We start from the raw sequence: 27,117 nt of genomic DNA on the forward strand, positions 1-27,117 counted from the left end.
TGACAAAAACTGAATTAACTATGTCAGAAAATGGATGGCTTCACATTAACTGCCTTTTAAAATAATATTAAGATTATATTAATTACAAAGCCTTTTCATTTTAATTGTCTATAAACAGAAGAGGGTAAATTAATTTTATGTACTTCAAAGAATTTTTATGCATGAATAATTAGGACTCATTACTTTCAAAAATTACTTTCTTCTGTTCATCAATATGTCAGGACTCTCTCACCATCTCTCTCTTTCCCTCTCTCTCTCTCACTTGCTCTGTCTCTGTACATATATACAAATAATACACGTGTTCTTAAATATGCCTGTGCTTAAATACTCAGGTATGTGACACACATGTATATAGAAGATGATAAATATTGCCCTTAGAGATATTTGCCTATGACTGATAACAAATGGAGGTACAGAATGGGCTTGGCTATCCACCAAGTACTGTAACAGGGAAGAACAAATATGACTCCATCTTAGATCTGTTCCTTTTACTTTAACCCTTGTGCTTTGTTGCCTGTGCTTAGTCAGGCTGGCTCTGCACCTTTTGTAAAAGAATGTTGCCTATAGCCTGAAATATACAGGATAGCCTATCCTCAGGGCCCTGACCTTTAAGAGTCCATTCATATAGAGGGGAAAAGTTGAAGAACAGAGAATAACATTTGCCTTGTTGGAAGTTTACGGAAACATCACGACCTGACTTACATGGACAGCTGCAAGAACAAAGGATTCCCATACCAAGAAGTCTGCAACAACTAACCATGCCTCTCCCTCACCTTGGCTTTAAAAGTGATTTGCTGAAACCCTTCAGGGAGTTTGGGGTTTTGGGGGCATAAGCCACCCGTCTCCTTGAGTGTCCCTGCAATAAACCTTTCTCCTCTCCAAACTCCAATGTTTATGTTTGTTTGGCCTCACTGTGCATTGGGCACACTGCCATTCGATAACAGTATCATAAATTAAAAGACAGAACATAACAAGAGAGAATTCCAACCCTGTACTAACCAAAACATGTCACAGGTGCATTCTTATGCAGTCCATCTTCATTACTTGTGGATTCCTGATTTGTGAATTTCTTACTCATTAAAATGTATTTGTAACCACAAAATCAATACCTGTGCTTTCAGACCTGCACAGAGTCACCTGTCATGTTCCCACCTGAGGTAGGACAGGGCGATTCTGTCTTCTTGTTTAAGGTCTCATACTGTAAACAAGAGCCCTTTTCATGGTCTGGTTAGTGCCACGTTTTTCTCATGTGTGTGCTCTCTGTTGGTGATTTTGCTGTTTAAAATGACCCCCCTCCCTGTGTAGTGCTGAAGTGTTGGCTAGTGTCCCTAAGCACGAGAGGGTTGTGATGTGTCTCACAGAGGAAATATATGTGTTAGATGCATTTGTTCAGCCATGAGTTAAAGTGCTGTAGGTCATGAGTTCAAGGCTAATGAATCAACAATACGTATTGAATAAGGTTTTGAAAAACAAAATTATGTACTGATCACTTGACAAAAATGTGGTGACCAGAGGCTCAGTAGAACCTCACCCTGTATTTCCCCTAGGAACACTGTTCAGTATCTGCTAATTCAGTATTCATGGCAACTTTAGAGAACATAACTCCCACACATAATGAGGATCAACTGTGCCTCATGCACACACACACAATCACAGACTCACATACACATACATACATGGAATAGAATAGTCTGAAATAAAGTTACAAAATTAAATAATCAAAAGATAGATAATGTTTTTAAAAATTACTTTTCTTTAGCACGATAACTCTGCCTGCTCAAAATCAGTATATTTCAGTCAAACTAATATTTCTCTGGTAACTTTTAAGATAGAAAACAGTCCAAAAAAAATCTCAGGAAAGAAAAAAAGTCATTTGGTCGCCACAGTAAATGCATGTTAAATGCTCTAATAACCACAATCTTAGCATTTTCAGATATTTCTAGAACTTTCCATCTCTGCAATATTCTCCCTTAATCTAGAATATCCTCATCCCCTGTTTGCAGAGCCCCATATTGTTTAGCTGGCTATTTCCAGCAGAGCAAATACTCAATATAGACAATGGCCTCCAGCCTAAACAACTCCTTGAATTTATGTTCTAAAGTTCTGTTAAGATAAATGAGATTGTTTTCGTCTATAATTATGCAAAATTTTCTCTGTTAATTAGCAGGATAATGGAGAAAATGTGGTCCTTAAAATTTATCATAATTTAGATCATTTATCAAAATTAAGTCATTTAATTGTCATTAATTAGATTTATCATAATTAAATCTTCAACGTATCACAAGATAATTTTGTCATCATTAATATTATAGCTGGTACCATGCTAGAAACAATATAAAGCAATTTACAGAGACAGTACTCATCCACAGAAAATGGTTAGATTTTAAAGTTATTATCAGGCATTTTTTTACTGTAGTTCCTTTATAGCTATCTATCTCTCGATACACATGTATGTGCTTTTATATACAGGACAGCTATTTATAAACAGCGGTCATTATTTCTATAGAAGTGGTATAATGTGATTAAGATCACAGAGTTTGTGGTCAGCCAAGGCGGTGTTCAAATTCCAGCCCTACTATTTAACAAGTCACTTAAATTCCTTAAACTTTAATTTCCTCCTTAGTAAAAATCTCTTGATTCTAAATTTTTTTAAAAAAAACTTTGAAAATGGGAAGCTTTTTGAAAGCTTAGCACAAATTCTCTTATTTGCAAACCTCACCTGAACTGATGTGAGGTTACTTATATTCTTAATGTTTCCCATATTGTGTGAATAACAATATGTGTTGCTGCAGAAATATTAATATGTTTGGGAGAGATAAATTAGAGTTTGGGATTAACATATACACACTACTATATAAAAGAGATATAAAACAAGGACCTACTGTATAGCACAGGGAACTATACTCAATAATAACCTATAATGGAAAAGAATCTGACAAAGAATTGTATAACTGAATCACTTTGCTGTAGCTTTGAAACTAACACAACATTGTAAATTAACTATTTCTCAGTAAAAAAATATATATATTAATATGTTTCATTACAGGGTGCCACCCCAGACTCCAATAGGGCATTAGGTAACATCTAGTACATGCATCATATTATCTTAACTAACGTCTGAAAAATTCTTAATTCCAAGACCCATCTATCCCCGAGGGTTTTGGATAAGGGGTTGTGGAAGAGTAGTACTCAACTTGAAATTGCTGGGACGAATACATGACAATATATGAAAAGTACGTACGTGTACTTTATGTATACGTGACTACATAATATTAGACCACATCACTCTAGCCCATATTACCTTTGGCCCAACAAAAGGAGGAAAAAAGAAAACATGGAAATTCATTGTGTTCATTAAACTATCTCAAGTCGGCCTTCAACCCACCCGTATCATAGTGAGTCCCTGCCTGCCCAGGTCCAGGTCTGTCCTCTTCCTTCCCCTGGCCACCTGCCTGCCCCATCACACCTGCTTGACTTCCTCTCTCAAATACAGTCTGTCTTTTCCTTCAAGTTCTATTGCTCCCTCAGTCATCAAGATCCTTTTTGACTCACTCAGTGCCTCCCATATCTCTAATTACCCTTGCATATAGAAGAATAACCCACATCCTACTCCTCCCCAAGACACCCTCATACACATACACGCACAAAAAAACCCACACGATCCAAAGGGACCCATCAGGAAGACTGCTTTCCATCCAGGTCTATAGAAGACAATAAAATATATGAAGAGCTGGCTTCCATTCATGTCTATCTACAATGTTTTCTCCCAGTACAGCCAAAGTGATAATACCACTCTGTTCCCCAAAACCTTACACTGGCTTCCTGTTTCCATTTGAACACAATCCAAACTCCTTTCCTCCATGGCCCTATATGGCCCTGCATGATTCAGCCTGTTGTTATCACTCACAACTTGCTTCATATCACTCTCCCCCTCATGAACTATCTGCCTTGGACATTCTTTCCCTACCCCTAATCTTTCCATTGCTGGTTTGTTCTCATTATTTAAGTATTAGCTTAAACGTCACTTTGAAAGAGCCTTTTTATGATCATCCTATCTAAAGAAACAACCTTTTTTCCCCTTGTTTACTCTTCTTCTCCCTTATATTTTCTTAATATTGTGTATGTCTCTCTTAACTCATGTTGTGTGTTTAGGGTTTCCTCCCACCCTCACCATCAGAATAGAAGACTCATGAAGGAAGGGGCTTTTCCTGAATCTTTCACACCTATATCCCTAGTACCTGGAACTGTGTCTGGCATATAGTAAGTGCTCAGTAAACATTTATTGAATGGATCATTGCTCTGACTTGGCAACAAGTTAATAAATATCTGAATTTACAAAAATAAAAGCACCACTCTAAAAAAGCTTACAGTGTCTCAGACAAGAAAAGTTATATATATTACAAAGTAGTGCAGAATGATGTAGAAGGAAGTACTATGTGTACTGGGGAAAAAGGGGAGAGATTCCTGTAAGCTAAAGCAGTCAGGGAAGGTACCTTTCAAGAACAGTGCTTTGTCCACGTTTGTATGCCCAGCCCCAACTGGAATGTTACTGGATGAAGTTCTGCAAGCTCCTAGGAAGAAAAGTCACTCTACGGCCAGGATGTGACTACCCACAAAGACAACAATAGTTTCATGACATGTGGAATACAGATATTTAACTTAGTGTCAATTATTTATTACTTTTGGATATTGGAACCTTAACCCAAATCCCAAAACACTGATTCAGTAAGGTAATTTTAACTTGCCAAAATGAAAATTAAAAAATGATTCTTCTTCTCCTCCATTGTGTTCACCTTCAGGGGTGGCTACTAAAGGCCATTTCTGCTTCAGAGGGCAAAAAAGAAGATTCTAACCTAAGAGAACAGTGGTGCCCAATGGAACATGCAAAACATCCAGTATAAGGCTTAAAACTCAACCAGTAATCAAGGGTGTTAGTATCTAATTGAAAAGAATTCATAGAATATTCTTAGAGAACAATTTCTACCAAGGTACCAAGGTAGACATGGCCTCTCATGAGAAATCTGGAAGACTCAGAATCATGTTTTAAACCTTAATAGGTCTTCTGTTTTTTATTGAGTCTTCATTATGTTTTCATTTTTCTGCTTTTGCTTAACCTCAACTTTACATTATCTACAATGTATTTTCTTAGAAAATACTTAAAAGTTATCATTTTAGTCACTGTTGTCCAAGCAAATCCCACAACTTCTAAGATATTTACTATTTTAAACTTAAACACCAATTTCCATGGAATAAGAGTCTGGGTAGAAATGACATTTCCCGTGGAATAAAAGTCTACATAGAAAAGACACGTTAGAGTCTCAAAGTCAAATATTCTCTCAATTTCACTTATTCACCTACAGAACGAACATGACACTGGATAAAAAGCATGGGTTCTAACCAGCTATGTGACCCTGGACAAGTCATGTTGCCTTTCTAAGCTTCATTTTCCTTATCTTCAAATAAGAAGCTGAAACAGGATAATTCTTCAGGTCTCTTTTAGTGATTTACCAGAGAAGGCCTTCTGAATCTACTTGACAGTAAAAACAGAGTGAAATATTAGAGAACAAGAGGTAAACAAATATTTCACCCCCAACTCAGCAGCACACATTTTCTGAGAAAATCCTAATAATAGGAAACAAGTCCAGAGGAAGTACTGACATCATGATTTGAATTTTTATCATTTTAGGTAGCATTATTTGTAAACAAGCTAATGTAGCTAAATTGATCCTAAACTCCCACACAGCTGCTGAAAGTATATTAGTTGAGGAAATTGTCTAAGGTGAAGTCTGTACTGTATGAGAACTTGTACTTGAATTCAAATGTAAATATAAATAGCTCACAGGGGTTTTTTTCCCCTCTGAAATGTCAGCGAGCATATTAGGAGAACCAATTTACAATCAGCCTTTACATTTAATTGGATAAACATATGATCCACAGAAAAATCAAGACAATAAACCAACTTTAATATTAGAAGTGATCAAAGGTGATAATACAGTATTTCCAGAAGAAACATACTAGAAAGTGTGGAAGAATTCGTCTTTATGTTCTCATGGAGTTTACAGAAAATATTATTATAAAGTGGCATCTCAACTATTTAGAGTCACTTGAAGTATTCATTGCCAATATAAAATAAAAGAATGAGTACAGAAAAAAAGTGTGTGATAAAATAACAAAACAGTTATTCTGCATGTGTTTCAAATCATGAACTTCTTCAAGTTCATATATTTTTAGCTAAATGTGAAGAGAGTATTTCTAAATTACTATATTTAGAACAAGCTAATCCATTATAAAATGTATGGACTCTGAAAGTATTTATCCCAGTGTGGGGATGTCCTTTAAAATTCATGGCACTTCATCTGGGGTAAGGAGGCCAGATTCACCATCAGAAAAAAGAATGAGAAGAAGAAGGAGAAGAGAAGAAGAAAGCACATTCTCATGAATGAGCTGGTCAAAGACTCTCTAAAATAAAACATAAAATGATTGGTGTCTAATTCAAAGGGGTACATTAGCATATTACTTTCTTTTGCAATTCTTTTCACTAACAGAAACAAAACAATTATAGACTCAAAATTTTCTTTTCTTAAAGAAAACAGGCATAAAATTTTTACTATATAGAAGTCAAAATAATTCAAATGTTATATGTTTCTCCATTATAACAGTCTCCAGACTTTATTATTGGAAATAACACTCATATTCATCACCTAGGCTGGACATCACTTCCTTGAGGATAGTGAATATTTTTATTAATTACATTCTAAAACATGTAGTAGATATCAGGCAGATTGAATAAGGAACATGCTTTAAGACACAATGGGAAAATCAACTCATGAAAACATGAAAATTCAGTTTTGATTTAGTTCTGAAGGTTGAGAACATAAAAAAAAAAAAATCAATATTCCTTAAAAAAGTGAAGGAGATCCCAATTAGGGCTTTTCAAATATATCCTTGACTATTGACTGGCTTGCCTGACCTCACTCAAGGTATTTTTCCATTTCCCTAAAAGTAGAGGGGGGTCCTGAGATTTATGAACTTGCCAGGAGAACTGCAGAAACTTAATTCTTAATGTCTATAGAATCCTTTGGAGGCGTTTTTAATATGATTTTTGAGGAAATCACCATATTTTTTGTTTAAAAAGTTACTCTGGGGCTTCCCTGGTGGCGCAGTGGTTGAGAGTCCGCCTGCCGAAGCAGGGGAAGCAGGTTCGTGCTCCGGTCCAGGAGGATCTCACATGCCGCGGAGCGGCTGGGCCCGTGAGCCATGGATGCTGAGCCTGCGCGTCCAGAGCCTGTGCTCCACAACGGGAGAGGCCACAACAGTGAGAGGCCCGCGTACCGCAAAAAAAAAAAAAAAAAAAAAAAAAAGTTACTCTGTTCAACTGTATTTGAAAATATACAGAAAAAAATCCTTAAAGTACCGTTGCCTTCTAAAGCCTAGTACCAAGGTCAGAGGTAAAGATGTCAAACACCACTGAGCTGAGGGAAGAAACCATGCCATGCAGAGATGCAGCCTGGAGGGGAGGCCACTGAAGAGGAAGGAGGAAACATTACCTGCCTCACGGTATCTACCCTTCATCTTTTCCTTTCTCTCTTTATTTTTTTAGGCACAGAAGAGAGAAGAGAGAGAATGAGATGATGTGAGGGTGGTGGTAGGGATACTGAGGGGAAGGAATCACAGTGGTGATGGGAGGGGAAAAAGGAATGTGAGTCTAACACACAGGTGCTAGATACTAGCGCAGATAAAGCAGAAACTAACACATCACTGTAAAGCAATTATACTCCAATAAAGATGTTTAAAAAAAAAAAAAGATCAATAACATTGCCTGTGGGAACCTTGGGATGTCAAACCTCATAAACAGTTGCTGAGAATTTGTGCACACTTAAGTCCTGGGGAAGCAAAGAGAATTATTTTCTTTGGGGATGAATTGCAATATATAGAATATGCAGTGGTCAAGAGAATCATAGTCATATATATAATTCCTTCCTTCTTAGGTGAATTTATTTAAATATTGGTCTAAATGTTCTATCCTTTTCTCATGAATTATCCACTGTGAATAGCTCACATTAATGACTCAGTGTGTCCTTCTGCCATGATGCCTACGTCCACACAGTTTGTGCCTTTCTCCCCTGCTCCCTCTTCTCTAAATGCTTTATCTCTATGAGCCTCATCTGCGCACGAACACAGCAAAGTTACCTGTGAGCTATTCTTCTAGATTTCAAAACCCATTTCAGCTTCTCACTTTATAGAGGCCACCAAAAGCCTTCCTCACTCTGGGTTAATGAGATATTTCTCATTTTTCTGTGTAAACTTGGCTATGGAGGCACTTCCTTGCCCACTTCAAAAAGTGTCACAGATACGAATTTAAAAGTATACATGAAATCATTTAAGTGAATTTAGTGATCAGAGGAGATCTGTCATTCATGGCATCTTACTCCTGATAGGCTCATTTATTTATAGATTCAAGCTACTGAATATCTATGTGAAAACTGAAGAAGAAATGAAGGAAAGCCATGTATCTTTGCCATTTGCATCCACCCTTAACAAACGACAACTTGAAAAATATGTTGCTAGGATGGATCATTCATTTTTCCCTGAATCTTAGTTTCTACCCCTCTGGCCACTGAAAAATAAGCAATCTTATAAATTTGAAAGAATAAGAGCAAAAAATATGAGCTGCATCCTCCAAAGGACCTAATTTAACCTAGAAAACTCTAAGCCAGTGAAAAAGTCTCTCAGAAAACAAAAAAAAAAACAAGTTTTCTTAAAACTTATGTATATTTATATGATGAATTGTTCCAAAAAACAAATTATTCATGTGGCTCACAGAAATATATATAATTTATAAAAACAAATAAATGAGGACATTAGAACAAGTAAGACCAATAAAGAGGCTATGTGGCTGGGAATAGTATCTTTCCTTAAAATCCATGCCACAGGGACTCATACTCTTGCTAAAAGATGTTGAACATTCAGCTTTGAACATTCTTAAGCAAGTTCACGGAAAAAACACAAGCCATTTCACATTTCCAAAATCTCTTCCCCATCTAACTCTCTGGTATTGGAAAATGTTGTAAATTCTTTAAGCCTGAGAAACGATTACATTATATAAGATACTATACTTTGGGAGCAATTAACATTTAATTGAAGTGATACTAAATTATAAATTGTGTGTGCATGCACGCGCGTGTGTGTGTGTGTGTATCTATAAGAGTGTACATGTGAGATAGAGTTTGGGGAACTGTTAAAGAAGGGAAACAAAGAAATAGGAGGTTACGAACACAGCAGATGCACCTTACCTAGCCCCAAAAGCTTTCTCATGCTTCTTTGTGATTCCACCCTTCTCCATCCCCTCCCACTCCTATGCAAACAGTGACTGGCCAGAAGCATTTTAAAATTCAAGTTAGTGTAACATTGTTCTATAGATAACTCTAGGCTTGTGGCACTCAAGTTATCTCCAGCATCAATAGCCATGACCCCTCACATAACAAGAAACCATTTTGGGTATTTATTCTAACAAGGGAAGTAAATTCCTGGACAATTCACTAACTACTGTTTATAAAACACTGCCAATCTGTAACTTTCTGAATTGAGTTTCCCAAATGGTGTGTTCTTAAAAAGCACAAAAGTGGTTTATATCTCAAAGTGAAGTCAACCATAACCATTAAGATCTTAATCCTAATAAACTGAATGCCTTACAATTTAGCTCCAATTTTTTGTCTTTTTGGTACGCAGGCCTCTCACTGTTGTGGTCTCTCCCGTTGCGGAGCACAGGCTCCGGACGCGCAGGCTCAGCGTCCATGGCTCATGGGCCCAGCCACTCCGTGGCATGTGGGATCTTCGCGGACAGGGGCACGAACCCGTGTCCCCTGCATGGGCAGGCGGACTCTCAAACACTGCGCCACCAGGGAAGCCCCAATTTTTTGTCTTTTTAATTAAACCCAGACTGCTTAGTCAAAACAAAATCTGTAAATTCACTACCTGTAAAGTGTGTGACTTTTGGCAATTTATTCAGCCTTCCTGGGTTTCAATTTCCCTATCCATGAAGTAGGAATAAAAACATCTACCTTGCACTATTGCAGAAATTAAATAAACTAATATAGGTGAAAATACCAAACATAGCATTGGGTTCATGGTTACTCACTAAATGTCAATTCTCCTCCCTTTTTCTTCTTTCAAAGGAAAATCAGAGTAAAGTTGAAGGAAGAACACGGGTTTTGCAATTGAAGGATGAGAATAAGAGTCCGTCCCTTTCATGTACCAGTTTGAGACAAAATATTGAGGCTCTCTAGGGTCCTCTGCATCCTCTTCTCTAAAATAGGGACAATAGCCCGTCAGGATGGCTCTGGCAAAGAAGCACGGCGAGAAGAAGAGGGCCGGTCCGCCATCAAGGAGGTGGTGACCAGAGAATACACTATCAACATTCACAAGCGCATCCCTGGAGTGCTTTTCAAGAAGCATGCCCCTCGGGCGCTCAGAGAAATCCAGAAGTTTGCCATGAAGGAAATGGGAACTCCAGATGGACGCGTTGACACCCGGCTCAACAAAGCTGCTGTGCCAAAGGAATAAGGAATGTCCCATACCGTATCCGTGTGCGGTTGTCCAGAAAACGTAATGAAGATGAAGATTCACCAAACAAGCTCTATACGCTGGTTACCTATGTACCTGCCACCACTTTCAAAAATCTACAGACAGTTAATGTGGATGAGAACTAACTGCTGATTGTTCAGTAAAGTTACAGAACGGCAAAAAATAAATAATAAATAAATGACAATAAAAATATTTAGGAATAATCACAGGCCAACAGTGACCCAAGTCACTTCCATTCAAGGTATCTGGTATAACAAAATTAAAGAGATAGCAAACAGTGTTATATAAACACATGAAAATTCATTTTAATATTTATATTAACAATTACAAATGGGGGATAAAATTTCCCCAACTTCATCAATCTACCTCAGAAGATAGTATCAAAAGTAAATTGTATAAAAAGTCTAACTTAAAGAAATTTGTACTTGGAGACCTAAGGAGGTCAAAAAGCAGTATTTCAAACAGCTGTGAATATCTTGTTATGAGGTGGGCATAACATAGGATGACTTGGGGATTCCTTTGAAAGTGAAAATAGGTATCAAAGAATAAAATTATATAATTATTAAAGTATTTACTTTTTTTATTTTTGACTAGTTCTACTATATCAGTGAACCTATAACCTTTCTTTCTTCCAAAACTATTTTGAAACATAGTATTATTTCTATGAGATAGTATCTATATATTACCAGAAAATAAAATAAGCACCTAAGCACAATGATTTTTCATATTTTCACATATTGGTCATGTACTTAGCCATATTTGTCTATTACACCAAGTTGCTGGTATTATTCTAAACAATATTTCTTTTGTATCTATATATTATTTAAATTTTTTTCCATAAAACTGCCTGTAATTTTCCTTAACGATGCATTTTATGGTAAATAAATTAGAAATTGTGGGCATCTTCAATTAACTCTTTGCTATAGACCATGAAAAGTTTTCATTGAAAAGATACTCTGTAGTTGCTGAAATACCTTGTAGACACACGACAAATTCTGCTACACAGAGGATATTCTCAATTTTATTTGTCCCCCAAATTTTGCTACATTGACAATATCTCAGTTCTATATGTTGAAAAGTGTAAATATTTCAGTTCAAATACCTCATTGGTCCTCTCATGTTTCTTTATTCGGAGTAATTACCTTCAAAAATTTCTATAATATAAAAAATTTATCATAAAAGGTATCTCTATAATTCTTTTCAGTGTTTTGTCAAATGTAGGTGCTGCAAAATCACAGATCTTTTCAACTGCATTCAGTGTCAGTACTGATAAATGTATCCAATTAAATACAGAAGCTTCATCAAAAAAGTCTTCCAAGTTGAAATATTGCAAAGGAAAATTCTTAAATCTAGCACTTAGTTTGAGCTCTTATTGTTTAATTTTTCCCCTTACTTGTCTAGTGATACATTTCAATGTATTCTTGTCTCACAGTTTGGTTTACAATCCTCGCTATCCACTAAAATGAAGTTTTTGATACTGTTTATTAAATACTTTGATTAAATATTTTCAAGTGATTTCAAATAAAATGAAAAGAAAATATAAAAGGTTCATTCAGAAAATAATAATAACTGTCAGACACTTAGATTGTTTACAAAGCATTCATTCAAAGGCTCAGACACTTTAAAATTGATGACGACAGTAAAAAGAAAAACCATGTATTGCCATGCCACATGTTTTTTCTGTATTTAACAAACATCATGTAGTGTAACTACTGTAACTAATTCTTCATATATAAACATATTTGGTAACTTTGACCATTACAGCCTCTATAGTGATTGATAGAATGCACCATTTTGGGGGCAGAAAAATGTACTATGCATTCACTACATCCAAGTCCAAGCACATTTCTTCCTTCTCCATACATTGTTTAATTTAATAAACATTGTCTTTACTATGACACTGTGCTCTACCAAAACCTACATTTGTCTTCTCATCACAAAACAAGTAACTTTATTTTTAATCACCCATTTAACTGAATTTACAATAACATTTAAAATAATATATGATTTACCTTCTATAAAACAAACTTTGGAAAGCTTTACTTATATCCATGAATTTGATGCAAAAACTCAAGTATTATTAAGATTAACTGATTTTCCATAGAAAACCCTGACGGTATTAATAGTTATGAAGCTCTTCTACTATTGAATCAATACATTAACTACTGTTGCTTCATTTTTTTCTACATGTATAAGAAGACTCAAATCAAAACTGAATAAAATTTTCAACAATAAAATAGAACTACTGACACATGCAAAAAATTACTTAATTGCAAAAGCATTATGACAAGTGAAAGAAGGAGGACACCTCCACCTTCCCCACCCCCCCACCCCCCCCGCACACACAAAAAATGCTACATACTGTATGATTTGATTAACCTTACAACCTAGAAAAGGCAAAACCACAGGGATGGAAAACAGATTAGTTGTCCTAGGGACTGGAAGGGGGGGGAGGGTACTGACCTTGGGGAGAGGGGGGAGAGATACTGTTCCAAATCTTGATTGTGGTGGTGGTTTTATGACTGTACACATTTTGCAAAATTCATCGAATTATATACTTATAAGGGGTGATTTTACTACATGTAAATTATACCATTATAAACCTCACCAATGTAATAAATAATGATAATTTATTAAAATAAGAAAAATTTGGCACAAATTCTAAACCCAATGACTCTACATTATAAGTAGCACAGATATGGATCTGTGGTCCCCAACAAAGTTCCAATAATACACACATGCAAAACAAAGAAAATAATGACTATTACACACACACATTCTAAAATTCTAAATAAAATATTAACAAGTAAAATTCTAAGTGAAATACTAAGTAAAACATTAACAAGTAAAACCCAGTAACACGTCCAAGAAACCTCTAATGAAAGAATGCAAAGATAGTTTATATTATAAAATCTGTCAAAAGAATCTACCAAATTAATTAATTCAACAAGAAACATAGAATTATTTGAATAGATGATGAAAAGAGTTGATAAAATTGCTTAATAAAATAGGAATACATGACAAAATATCTTAATAATAAAATATTTATTTCTCAAACTAGTGTTTAGAAAAACACTAAAATAATTCCCGTTAAAGTCAGGAACAAGAAGGATATTCTTTATCATCACCATTTTTATAGTATTTATAATACTAGCCAAAACAACTAGACAATAGAAAAAAAATTAAGGGGACAGGGATTTCCCTGGTGGCACAGTGGTTAAGAATCCGCCTGCCAATGCAGGGGACACTGGTTCGAGCCCTGGTCCGGGAAGATCCCACATGCCACGGAGCAACTGAGCCCGTGCACCACAACTACTGAGCCTGCGCTCTAGAGCCCACGAGCCACAACTACTGAGCCATGTGCCACAGCTACTGAAGCCCGTGTGCCTAGAGCCCGTGGTCCACAACAAGAGAAGCCACCGCAATGAGAAGCCCGCGCACTGCAACCAAGAGTAGCCCCCGCTCACCGCAACTAGAGAAAGCCTGCGCACAGTAACAAAGATTCAATGCAGCCAAAAAAAAAAAAAAAAAAAAAAATTAAGGGGGCAAAAAGTAAGACTTGTGAAAATTGGAAACAAGAAAACTAACTTTTCATTATTCGATGGCAATATTATTTGTTACCTTAAAACCTCAAAAAAACAATTGCAAAATTATTACAAAGAATAATAGAAACTCAGCAAGCTGGCTGGTTAGAAAAACAATAAAATATAAGAATCAATAGCCTTCAAATAAATAAACATGGCTGAATTAGAAAAACTAAACGGTGGAAGAAAAGAATCCATTTTACATAACAGTTACAAAGATGAAATTACTAGGAATCAAATAAAGCAGAAATGTGCAAGAGCTTTACTGAGAATCCCAAAAAAGATGTGAAAGAAATACGTGGCAAATTTTTGGATATGAATTTTCAACATTATAAAAATGTCATTTTCCTCCAGGAGATTCCATTAAAAATATCATCGGGGTTTTTTTCCCACTATATAATCTGATTCTTAAGTTCCTGTGGACTTCCAAATAAGTATGATTAGCCAAGTAAAATTCTGGGGGGAAAAATAGAATGGAATGAGACTTTTGATGCACGTCATAAAACTTCTATAATTAAAACTGTGGAACTACACATAAAGAAAAAAATAGATGAATGTAATAGGATAGCAAGTCAAAATATAGAAATAATTACATATAGAAATATGGAATATGATAAACTAGATGTTTCAAATCAGTGTAGAAAAGATTAATTATTGAAAAATATTGTTAGAAAATTGGATAGGAATCTAGGAAGGAAAAATTTGATCCCTACGTTGTACTCAATAGATTAAATGACAGAACTTACTAATAGAGGAGAAAAAATTAATATACAAAATGAAACTATGGTAGAACACATAGGATGTATTTTTTAAATAATTTCGGAATAGAAAATACCTCTCTAAGTATGACACAAAACACAGAAATCATAAGAGGAAAATTGATTAATTCACTTACATAAAAAGAAAAAATCCCACCAAAATTGGAGAAAACATATACATTAACACCACCAGTAAAGTATTCATTTTGTTATTCTGTAAAGAGCTCATAGATGTCAAAAAGAGAATGCCAACAATTTAATTAATAAAGGGCAATGAATATGAACAAATAATGTCCAGGAAAGGAAATTCAAATAGAGCTTAAATATATTAAATAATGCTCAACTTCACTTACAGTAAAGTAAATGTATGTTAAAAATTACAATAGGAAGCCACTTTTTATCTATTAGTTCAAAAGCAATTCAAGAGATGGAAAAAAAGAATGAATACACTGAAATGCTAGGCAAATATTAGCTATTATTACTATCTTTCAAATAATTTTATAACGTTTATTCAAATCAAAAGTTACAATACAAAACAAAAGCTCCAGTCTCAAGACATTCATTCTCCTTCACAATTAATGGAATCACAACAGAAACATTTATTTCTGCATTGAGATAAAAAATATGCCCATTTAATCTTCTACATGATTCTCTCCATTGGAGGAATAGCCAGAATATCACACTTAAGGACAAGCTACTTCCTGTCAAAGTGGGTACTTGACAGTTTGATAATACCTGAACTTCTTACATGGATCATTTTTTCTAGACAATCAAATAACATATGGAAAGACTGAAAAGCACTCTGATCTCAGTTCCCTCTAGTTCAATAACTAGAGTAAGAAACTGGTTGGACTCACAGGTACAATAAGGAAATCTGTCCAAAAGAAAAGAAAAAGAAAAACATGAAAAAAGAAAAGAGCTTTAAATTAGATTTGAGAGTTAGAGAGCTAGGTACCCTTATTTCTGACTGTAAGTTCATTGTAAAGGTAAATGACTGCTGTTAAAAGTGCCTGACACTGGAGAATATATTTCTCCCAATAAAAGCAGACTCAAAATAGGTAGAAGAATTCCCTCTGTAAAACACTAACAAGGTAAAAATACAAAATGATGTCACTATAACAGCCATGAGAATTAGAATATCTTCTATGGAAAGATTAGCCTGACAACAAAACTATCACAAGGAAGTTCTAAAGTCAGCAAATTCTAAACACCAAAATCTCAAAGAAAATGGGTTTCTTTATTTAAAAAAAAAATGGACAGTAGATTTTCTTTGATGAACAAAACTGCTTTTCACAGTGAGTGCACTTAGTAGTTCCAGATATGAGTCTTAAATACCAATCTAAACACATTCTTAAGTGACAAGTACTTAAAGCATAGTATATCAAAAGAGAAAAACAAAGCAGCATATGAACTAGAAAGGGCTAAAATCTTTAAAGCAGAAATCCCTTTTTGCAAGATTTAGAAACTAGAAATGATATCACAGATTGTCCCAGTCTGTTTATACTTACTATTAAAAAACCACATTTTAGAGGCAGTGTGATATAGTAGCAAAATCACAGGCTATAGTAGAAAAATCACAGGCTACTGTGATAACATTAGAAAAGTTCTGAGCTTGAGTCCTGTCATCTGGAACAGAAAGGGGACTGCCTGCCTTCTTGCTGTGTTGGGTTGTGTAGGAACAGATAAAGCACCAGCACAGCACACAGCACACATCATGCAGGCAGACATGCCCTGAATGGTAGTCACTATTATCATTAGAGTTTTATAAAATAAATTAGTACTTCAACCATGTGAAAATGAGGGGCTAGAAGCCAGTCTAGAATTATGTCTCGAAACTAAATTTAACCACATAGAACTGTATAAAAGAAGTACCAGTTACCAGTGAAGGGAAATAAAGACAATTAATATATAGACCTGGCCTTTAAGAAATATGAAATTCTTCTATCAAAAAAACATTTATTGAGCAGACACTTTCTTCCAAGTATAAGTCCAAGTGAGGAAGATTTGAAGGAGTTGATGGCTGAGTGTTGAAATCCGAAAGCAGATCATTAGAGCACACAGAGGAGCTGACTGGAGGGATGGGATGGGCAAGGTAACATGGCAGCAGAGAGGAAATGTCACCTGGCTCTACTTGGAGCCTCACAGAAAGAGTTTGGACAGAAGGGGACCTTCAGGATGGGTGCCATGCAGAGGCCCAGGATGAGCAAGCGGGGTGTTTGGGGTGAGTATGTCTGCAGCCTCAGGAGGCAGTGGCTGGAAAAGATGCTGCCAAATCATCTTGGGGTTAGATGATCCAAAGGGCTTTGGACATCCTCCAAGAGGTATCAGGGAACCGGTGGGCAGTTACATGATTAAATGATGATAGTGCTTTTAAGGAAAATCACTCTGGGGACAATGCAGACTGAAGGGGGCACAAGCGGGTCGGATAAGAGCTTATGGCCACGGGAGTCTCGACAGAGTAAGGTTGCAATTGTGTCGCTAAGAAACAGGATCCAAACTAAAGTAAAAGCAAGGAAGAGGGAGATGAGAAGCCAAATTAGGGCATTTCTAAGTGAAATCTCAAAGACCTGATAACCAATCTGATGCATGCTCAGTCGAGGCCGACTCAGATTTCTAGCCTGAAGAAATGGGTGGGTGGTGATGCCAATTATGGGGCCAGAGAATAAATAGGCTTCATGGGCTAGAAAAGATTATTAGTTCATTTGGGGACATGTGAATTTTGAAGGGCTTGAGGGAGATGGATAGCTGTATTAACAGCTAAAAAGGAAAGCAAAATTTATCTTCCAGGGAATTTATAAGCCAAGAACTATGTTTGACTGTTTAAATTACTGAGAAAACTCTTCAATCACTCCAGTTGCTAAGTATGAACTATAACACAGGTAAAGTTGAAGTCTCATCATTTTTGTTTGTAGGCTCTGCTAAACCAAAATGGATTTAAAAACTTAGTGTTTAGACTGTATCAGCAAATATGTATGGCCTGGGTGAACGGACTTCTCTGCAGATGTTGCAGTTCTGTACCTCTGTCTGTTGGCATTTCTCCAGTGGCTTCACAGGGATGGAATTCTAGCACACCCTCAATTCTTTTTCTTCTCCACAGGCGTCATTCTACAGTACAACACAGGGGTGAGCAGCCCTGGAGGAGAACAGCACTCACCTTGTGGTCAGAAATCAATCTTTCCCTTTCCTAAGAGAAAGTTAGCTTCCTGGGCAGAGCAGACATCCATAAGCAAATGAAGAACACTCAATTCCGCTGCGTAATAGGGGACCCTTGTTCAAGTGTAAAGCCTTTATTAGGACAAATAGTAAGAAGTGTCTTAGTGATTTGGTATGCACACCTGGAAACACTGCAAGAGGTAATACTTCTACATGTATAACCGAATCACTTTGCTGTACACCTGAAACTAAATAGCATTGTTAATTAACTGCATTCCAATATAAAATAAATGTTTTAAGAAAATAGTTAATTAAAAGCATCTAGACATAGGGGCCAGATACACACACACACAGTACAACAATATCTTGCTTTTTCAGTGGCAAGACCAAGCCAATGTAGCTGTTTCCAGTTGAGGCCCATGAGCTTGAGGGACTCTCAGCTTTGTCCAGAGAACCCAAGCTAAAATTCAGACACTAAGTATTGTAAACCTTAATGGGTAGAAGCTGAAAAAATGGTAAAAACTCTTGTGAAAGCTGCAAGTAATTTCTAGCTAGAAAGAATGAACACTTCAGGAGGAAAGGGGGAAGAGGCAATACAGGAGTCGGGGATTAAGAGGTACAACTCTTAGGTATAAAATAAGCTACAAGGATATATTGTACAACATGGGGAATATAGCCAATATTTTATAATAACTATAAATGGAATATGACCTTTAAAATTTGTGAATCACTCTATTGTACACCTGTAACATATAATATTGTATGCCACCTATACTTCAATTAAAAAAAAGAAAAAAAGAAGAAGAAATATCTTCAGTTTCAAGACTGACATTTCTCCCGTATCATGCATCAGCCTGTACAACATGGGAAGGTTGAGAGCTTTTACACCAGGCATACAGGACAACACATTTCTCTTACCGAGACATGGGTCTACCACCTCCGATGGCTTATTATGACAAAGCACCCTGGCTTCAAAGATGTTCCTCGTCTGGCCTTATTGACTTTCCATTGTCCCGTTGCCTCTACACTGCCCCCTTCATGTCCTCTAAGATACTTGGTATCCTCCTTAAACGCCCCCCTTTCCAGCCTCAAGAACAAGTGCTGCACAAATTGACCAAGTAAATGGAATACTGTTTCTTGCCCTTATCATATATGAGCCAATCATTCCCACCCAGAAGTCATTTACTATATGACTCCCCCCAGCTCATTCCCCCCCAGAGGAAATCATTCCTCCCTCATCTAAATGTACACAGTCCTTCACCCTGAACAGTCGCATCCCCTTCCAACCTATGTGATGGTAATTTGTTCATACTTTTATTGACCTCTTTGAGAGAAGGACAAGCATGATTTTCCCAAAGATCCTAGCATAATGGCTTTGTATATAGTCAGCATGGATTAAATAGCATTGAAGAAATGTTTGATTGATTGAATAAAGTAAAGATTTCCTAAGAGAGCCTGTGCCCTCCCAGATATGTGTTGGATCTGGTCTACAGGCAACACCAAATGCCAGAGACTAGAAAAAATTGTGGGTATAACTTCTATTCTTAACATGTTAGCTATCTATTTTCCTCTATACGATGATGTCAAAACAAAATTATCTGGTATTTTTAAAGACTACATAATAAAATTTTTCTTCTTATTTGTATATCTCACTCATCCAAAGAAATGCATTTCTGGTAAATACCTAAATCCAAATTTTTGTAAATCAAACAGTTTGTTCATTTCAGGGAAGTTTTGAGAACCCATGCAATAAGTCCTTTGTAAGATAAAGAATTCATCTCCAAAGTCAAAAGAATGAAAATAAATAATTCCTCTTTCCTTATCCCTCTTCTCTATTCTCTCCTCCCTCTCCCTCTCTTGTTCATTCTTTTTTTCTGTTTTTTTAGTAAACTTGGAATAAAGTTTACATAAAGAAAGTTATTTAATTTAACTCAGTCAACCTCAATATAAGAGCGCATAATGGGGAGTTTCTTAAAATCTGAAACATGGTTAGAAGCATAAGAAAAAGATGGAAAACATACTGTTTCAAAACAGTCCACATACGAACCCAGTAACAGAACTGGTTAAGAAGGTAAATAAAGTGGAAGCAGCTCAGTCACCTTAGAATACAAGGACCTGTCTTGCGTCCTTTGCAGATGCCACATTTGTGGACTGGTTCACCCGCCAGTGCAGATTAAGATACCCGTACACAGACCAACAGACCCCATGTAACCTTCCTTATCTGGAAAGAAGAAGCACCCTGTCAAGAGACTGGGATTAATATTCTGAAAATATCCCTATGTCTCCCACATTACTTGTAGATCAGAGAATGAAGAATCTGATTAACACAGCTGACTAACACGGCTAGGCTAGGTTGACTCATATGCCATCACCAAATATAAAGAAAAACCCTCCCTCCAGTGAGCTGGGCCTTACATTCACAAACTCTGCCGATGCAAGCTCAGCAGAGTTTATGTGCGTACAGAATTACATAGAGCATGCTCAATAAATCTGCTTCACAGAAGAACAGATGTGAGAACGTTAGGCTTCGTATAATAGTACAGCAATGGGACAGCACCGGTAGCAGATCGAATTCTAAACTGGCTCCCGAGATTCCTAACCCCTTGTGTAGACACTCCATCTAGTCCCTTTCCCTTGAGTTTGGACAGGTCATATTATTTTAGAAAGGATTTTACAGATGTAATTAAGATCCAACTTTGAGTCAAAAGGGAGATTATTCTGGGTAGGCCTGACCAAGGTGAGCTTCTAAGCGACAGGCATTCCTGCTGATCTTTTTTTCAATTTTTATTGGAGTATAGTTGATTTACAATGTTGTGTTAGTTTTAGGTGTACAGCAAAGTGAATCAGTTATACATATACATATGTATATGTATAACTCTTTTTTTAGATTCTTTTCCCATACAGGCCATTACAGGGTATTGAGTAGAATTCCCTGTGGTATACAGTAGGTCCTTATTGCTTACCTATTTTATAGATAGTAGTGTGTCAATCCCAATCTCTCAGTTTATCCCACCTCTCCGCTTTCCCCCAGTCACCGTAAGTTTGTTTTCTACCTCTGCGAGTCTATTTCTGTTTTGTACAGAAGTTCATTTGTACCCTTTTTTCAGATTCCACATATAAGCGATATCATACTATATTTGTCCTTCTCTGTCTGACTGACTTCACTTAGTATGATCATCTCTAGGTCCACCCATGTTGCTGCAAATGGCATTATTTCATTCCTTTTTATGGCTGAGTAATTGTGAAGAAGTAAGCTGTTCTGTTGTAAGAGGGCCTGGGGAAGAGGCCATGTGTCAGGAGGCGGAAGGAATCCTCCAGTTGCTGAGAAAAGGAACTAAATTCTGCCAGCAACCATGAGAGCTTGGAAGGGGGCCTCGAGACTCGGCTGACAACTTGGTTTCAGCCTTGTAGTCTCCGGAAGCCCTGAGCACAGGACCCAGCTAGTCTTTGCCTGGATGTCTGGCCTACGGAAAATGTGAGATGATAAGCCACTGAATGCGTGGTAATCCAGTATCCGGAAATAGAAAACTGACGTGGGAACTGTCTCTCTAAACATACAGAATGGGAATAAGAGACTACTCGTGGCATGCAAAAAATACAAACGAGTCTTTATGAACTCCCATTTGTGGGGCGATATCTATGGAGTGCTAGGTATTTCTTTGAATGTTTTCATGTAACAGCCTTTTACAGACAGACCCATACATAATGAAGCTCATTCTTTTTTATTAGCTAAATACCTCTGATGATATTCTTCTAACTACAACCCAGCAAAGACTTAGGAAGTCCCCACTGTCCCCTTCCTTACTGTGTCCCTTTCCTACAGCACTGGGTACATTACCCTTCCCTCTATGCTTCTGAAGTTAAGAGATCTATGTACCTTGATGAAAGTATAAAGGGGAAAAGAAACTCCATTGAGTTTCCTCTGGAAAGGAAGCGTTTCAATTTAACAAATTTCCTTGGACCATTTTGAACAGGAGTACATAAAACATATGCAAATACAAATGAATGTCTAAACCACCATTATTTCTGAATACTTTGAGTGGAATCTCCTTGATAGAGTCTACTGGGCTACAAACTTCCTTTAGAGCTTAGATCTTGTCTCACCAACCCCAAAGAGAAAGAATTGTTCTGGCCAAATTTTGATGTGACTGGAAAATGTAGGCTAACGCACCATTTTGTTGGAAAATGGACACTTCCCTTTGAAAGTTTTATATCCTCAAAGAAATGTGTTTTTCTCAAATGGCACCCTGTGGCAAATATTTGTACTGAAAAACTATTTTTTAAAATATGTACTTATGTGTTCTGTTATTATCATTTCCCTTTGTCCAGATTAATATTCATGTACTTAAAGCAAAAGCCTTTTCAGAAAGGATTTTTTTAAGTATATTAAACGTGTAAAAAAAAAAGAACGATGTAAAAATAAACTATATGCAGGTCATAATGTTAAGATTGTGTGTGTGTGTTTAAGTGTTTCAAGTGAGAAGTATGGCTATATGCAATGAGTCAAAGAATTTCACTCGAGTTACTCTTTTCCCCTAAATGGGGTACACATATTCAATATTTGCAAGCTTCTTAGTTTTTCTGTCTCATTTACATTCAGTTAAACGTAAATCAGGAGAACATATTTCAAGAGTAAATATATGTCAGGGTAGTTTTATGTGAAAAGATTTATATTTTCCAATAGTTTTTTTAAAATTATATTGAATATGAGAAAAAAGTTTCGATTAATGGTCCACTATTGACTTTCAATCCTGACCATCAGTTCACTTCTTAAATATTAAAAAGAAAAAGTATCCTATTATGTTCAATAATAAAGTGTCACTAGGTGATAAAATATATTATTAACTTATTTTATCTTGCCCTGTGATGATAATAACTCAACTGATAAATTAGTAAGATTATGTTATAGGCTTTTCTTGTCATATATTTAATTTTTCCTGGGAGAAATTTTACATGATGTTTTAAGATTTATTATTTTCCATTACAGTATTAAATCAATAAAGATAATAATAATATTTCATGGTGGTTAAGTTAGCAAGGTGATTTGCTAGGGTTATTGTTTGCTTTCTTATTTTTTCAATGATATTGTCCAAAATAAAACAAAATAAGAAACATGACTATAAAATATACCTAACAAGGCAGAAAATGTACCAAGTAAACACATTACATTTTGAGTATAATAACATTATGCACTCTCCAGTATAATTTTTATTTGGGCGAGTGGCAATTTTGCTAATTTAAAACTTTCAAATGGTTTTATCTTGCACAAGAAAATAAATGTTATAAAAAAAAACAGAAAGAAGGATGATCATAGGAAAAGAGTTTCAGGGATAGTAATTATACTTAATAAAATTGTGTCAACACATAAAAGACAGAAAAAGATAAACTAAATATTTAGCAGGCAAACTGATATGCCATGATGTTAGCAAAATTTGTGGCTTAAATTTGCTTAAAGTATTTTTTTAAGTTTCAGGTTATTCAAGTCATCTTCCAATTCAAATGAAAAGCAAATAAGAGGATACAGTCCTCTTTCCTTGAGTGGGGTTTATTGGGATGAGGGGTATCTTTAAAAGTTCTCAACAAAATTTTGCTAAAGTAAAACTTTATGTCACTCATTACTTTGAAATTTGCTTCACTGATTTTCAGAATAATTTCATACAAAGTGGCTCCCTCCAGGAATCCCACAGACCCTTGGAGAACAGACCAAGCATGATCTCCAACAGTTTTAGTTTTACTAATATTCTAAATGCTGGTTATGTGATGATGGTCTTCCCAAACAACGATTTAAAACTTCTAACCTTCTATTTTATTCACATTAATGTGTAGTTAAAATAGAAAAAGAGCTATTCACTAGTACACCATTCTTTCTCTACATGCCTTCTGTCTATCAAATGTTATAGTGAAAGAGGCAGAGGTCGCCTCACACAGATGATCCAAAGCCCCTCTCATTAGCAACTGGTACTTAAATATATCCCTGCAGTAATTCCCAGGGCTATGCTGGGAACACACTGCGTTCCATTCAACTTTAAATGACAATGAGATAAGCAACTACCATTTACCAGTTAGCTCATTTTCAATACATGCACTTGTGATCAATATCGAAAGTCTTTTGGGTTTAAATTTGCAACTTCAAAAACAAACATCCACTAGAAACTGATCAGTTCCTAGGTAATAAATAGTAGTAACCACAATCATGCATGAAGATAGCAGTGGTGATTTTGTGTAGTGGTTGAGTGGTGGGTATGATGTCACTGGCAGGGGTTTGAAATTTTATTATATTTTTCTATTATTATCTAAGGAAGACAGATAAATAATAGCATTGCACTTCACTCATACTGTCTGACACATCTAGAACATAAAAGGGGAAGGAAAGGCTAAAGATAAAGATGAAAACACTGGAAAGAATGTTCACACCAACTACCCTGAGTAGGCTGGTGGTTGAAAATTAAAATTGAATAAAATCCAATAAATAGTTCATTTCTCCCTCATATAAACTTTTCCAACTACTCCTGAAGCGCGAAAGTCCAGGATTTACTTCCCACTGTAGTAAGACTGTGTATCCAGACGACTGGAGTGAAAATAGAGTTAGATGTGCTCTCTCACATCAGCTCCAAGAAATATCCCATCATCCTAAAAAACAATGATGCCTGAATCACTACTAGCCTTTAGAACAAATGAGTTTCTACAAGTCTTGTGTAACAGGCAGAAAAGGAAAGATAGCACGCAGAAGCAGCAGAAGCAACATAATCTAGGAGGAAGGTGTGGATATTCACAGTGAAACCAATTGATAGCTTTTGCTGGGGGTGAAAGTACACTCATTACAGGGAAAACCAACTGGTCAAGAAGAGGGGAGTTTGAGAAGCCTGGGAAGGAGCGGGGACCTGACCGTGGTCCTGAAAGAGAACAACTTGCAAACGTTTCCCAACAGTCTCCAAGAATCCACACACCATATCTTTGCTTTTAAACAGAAGCTTAAACAAGCTAAGCGTCCAATAATATTCACCCTCAAAAAAATTATGTTGAAACTTCCTCTTATGATCAGATCAACCTTTATAACGCCCGGCTTCTCCTTCTCCAACAGTCTCTCCTCGAGTGTTAGTATAATTTCAGATTGAAAGGTATGCTGCCTCTCAATACCTGAGAAGCAGGAATCGGGATTCTGACAAACTCAACGTTTAGAATTCTACGGGAAGCTTACACTTGGCAATCTTGATTCTAGTTGCATTTCTTAAACTCAGATGGGATCATGCCTATCCAAAAGACATCACAGAATGAAGCTCCATAGACGAGGAACATTCCAAACTCTCCCTATAATTTACGGAGCCTTGAAACTCTATAAGGACAGGCTGGCAATTCACCAATATGGACAATTTTCATTTTCACTTCATAAAATTAATAAAAACCGAGGAACTACGGGTCCCACAGTGAACACGGGTGTCGGTCTTTCTTCAGGTTCTTTTCCAGACTTTCCAAACCTAAGAGTCAAGGGGGCCAACTACACCGAAGTGTTAATACTACACCGAACCATGAGAGGAAAAAAATTCTCCGCACAAAAGACACCTCGGCAGGAACATAAGGAAACAAAATCCACTGGTGCAAAAAGGAGGGTGGGAACGAAAGTAATTTATAGGAGAAAAATCATTCAAAAAAAAAAAAAAAAAACCCATGCAACTCATCGAAGTGCAAGACTTACGTGTTCCGTCAAAACGGGTGGCGATGGTGTCGAGGAAGGTGTTCTGGGGCGCCAGTAATCCTTTCATAACCGGCATTTTTCCAGCGTGGTGTGAAATTCTCCATCAAAGTTTGTCCAGAGGATGGTTCGAGAGGAAAGTGCCAAGAAGGGAGACGGGGAGCGTGATGACGGCAGGGGAGGGGGGCCCGACGCGGTGATGGGGCCGCTCGAGAGAAGGGGGAGGATGGAAGGAGCGAAGGAGCTGGTTCCAGCCGCCACGGCTCCGGCAGGAACAGCCCCGAGATCGCTCGCGGAGCCCGCCCCGCACCTCCAGGCTCAGCCGGGCGCAGGCTCCCTCTCCCGCCCCCTCCACCTCCGCCAGCTCCGAGAAGCCCCACCGTCCCTCCGCGGGCGGCAGAGCCCGCCAGGCGCCGCCGCGCAGCCCGCTCGCCCGGGAAGAACCCGCGGTGGCCCGGGGCGCCGCAACCTGACCTCAGGCGCTGGGGTCGCGGAAGGCGGCGCTCGAGGCTGGGCGAGGCTCGGAGTCACGGAGCCTGTCCGTCTCCCAGGGGCGCCGGGAAACGCGAGCGATCACGACTCCCACCCCCCGGGAGCCGCTGAACAAAGACCCCTTTGTTCCCGCTCTGTCCCTCTCCCGGGGAGACCAGAGTCCCGTGGGTGTGGTATTGGAGAAGGGGAGGAGACAGGTCGGGCAGGTACCCGGCCGCCCAGAACTTGGGAGCGGGGACGTCCCCCTGCGGTGTCCGCGAGAGCTGAGGCAGCCAGGCGCCCCCGGGGGAGGTGGCCCCCTTCCGGCGCAGCTGCCGCGGCGAAGTGCCCGCAACCCGAGCAAGGCAGCCTGGAGTGAGTTGCAAGGCCCCCTCCCCAGTCCCCCGGGTCTTTCAACCGGGAAAATGATGCAAAGCACCGGGGTCTTCCCACCTCCCCATCCTGGGCTCCGGAAGGGGTGTTTCAGCCCCTCTCCCCAAATTACCATTAGTCTCCGCAAGCCATTCTAAACTAAAAGAATATAATAAAATAATAGCTTTTTATAGGGATAATGAATGGTTTCCCACTCTGCGGTGAAATGTGAACAAAACCTTTCTAGAAAAGTTTGCTGTTGCTATTGGTTTGAAAAATACAATGTCAAGTACAACCCGTAAGGTTGCTTCATAAATATAGTTGCAGCACAAAAGAGCCTCGCCTGCCCTTCATCTCCTTCCCAGACCGGCACCTCCAGGTAGAAAGCCTGGCCGAGTTCCCGGCACGGCCAGCATCTGGGAAAACGAAAGTGGTCCCTCCCGGTCCCGCCCCCCTTGCTGGCGCGGGGACTCCCTCCCGGGAAAGCCTCTCCCAAGCCCGGGGA

General features: G+C 37.6%; 1 protein-coding gene and 1 pseudogene across 2 annotated transcripts in view; one reads left to right on the forward strand and one right to left on the reverse strand.

Moving 5' to 3' along the window:
• Positions 1–25,848, reverse strand: part of KCNH8 (potassium voltage-gated channel subfamily H member 8) — a gene marked incomplete at both ends in the record, with an annotated part of 340,973 nt that extends 315,125 nt beyond the window's left edge. The window contains one exon of the mRNA XM_079705106.1: positions 25,773–25,848. Coding sequence (XP_079561232.1) covers positions 25,773–25,848 — 76 coding nt within the window. The remainder of the gene's footprint in view (positions 1–25,772) is intronic.
• On the forward strand, positions 10,334–10,741 carry LOC307053975 (large ribosomal subunit protein eL31-like; annotated as a pseudogene). The gene has a single exon. The product of its transcript is annotated as a large ribosomal subunit protein eL31-like (transcript).
• Positions 25,849–27,117: the final 1,269 nt, after the last annotated feature.

The sequence above is a fragment of the Hyperoodon ampullatus genome, assembly GCF_949752795.1.
Source record: "Hyperoodon ampullatus genome assembly, chromosome: 5".
NCBI lineage: Eukaryota > Metazoa > Chordata > Mammalia > Artiodactyla > Ziphiidae > Hyperoodon > Hyperoodon ampullatus.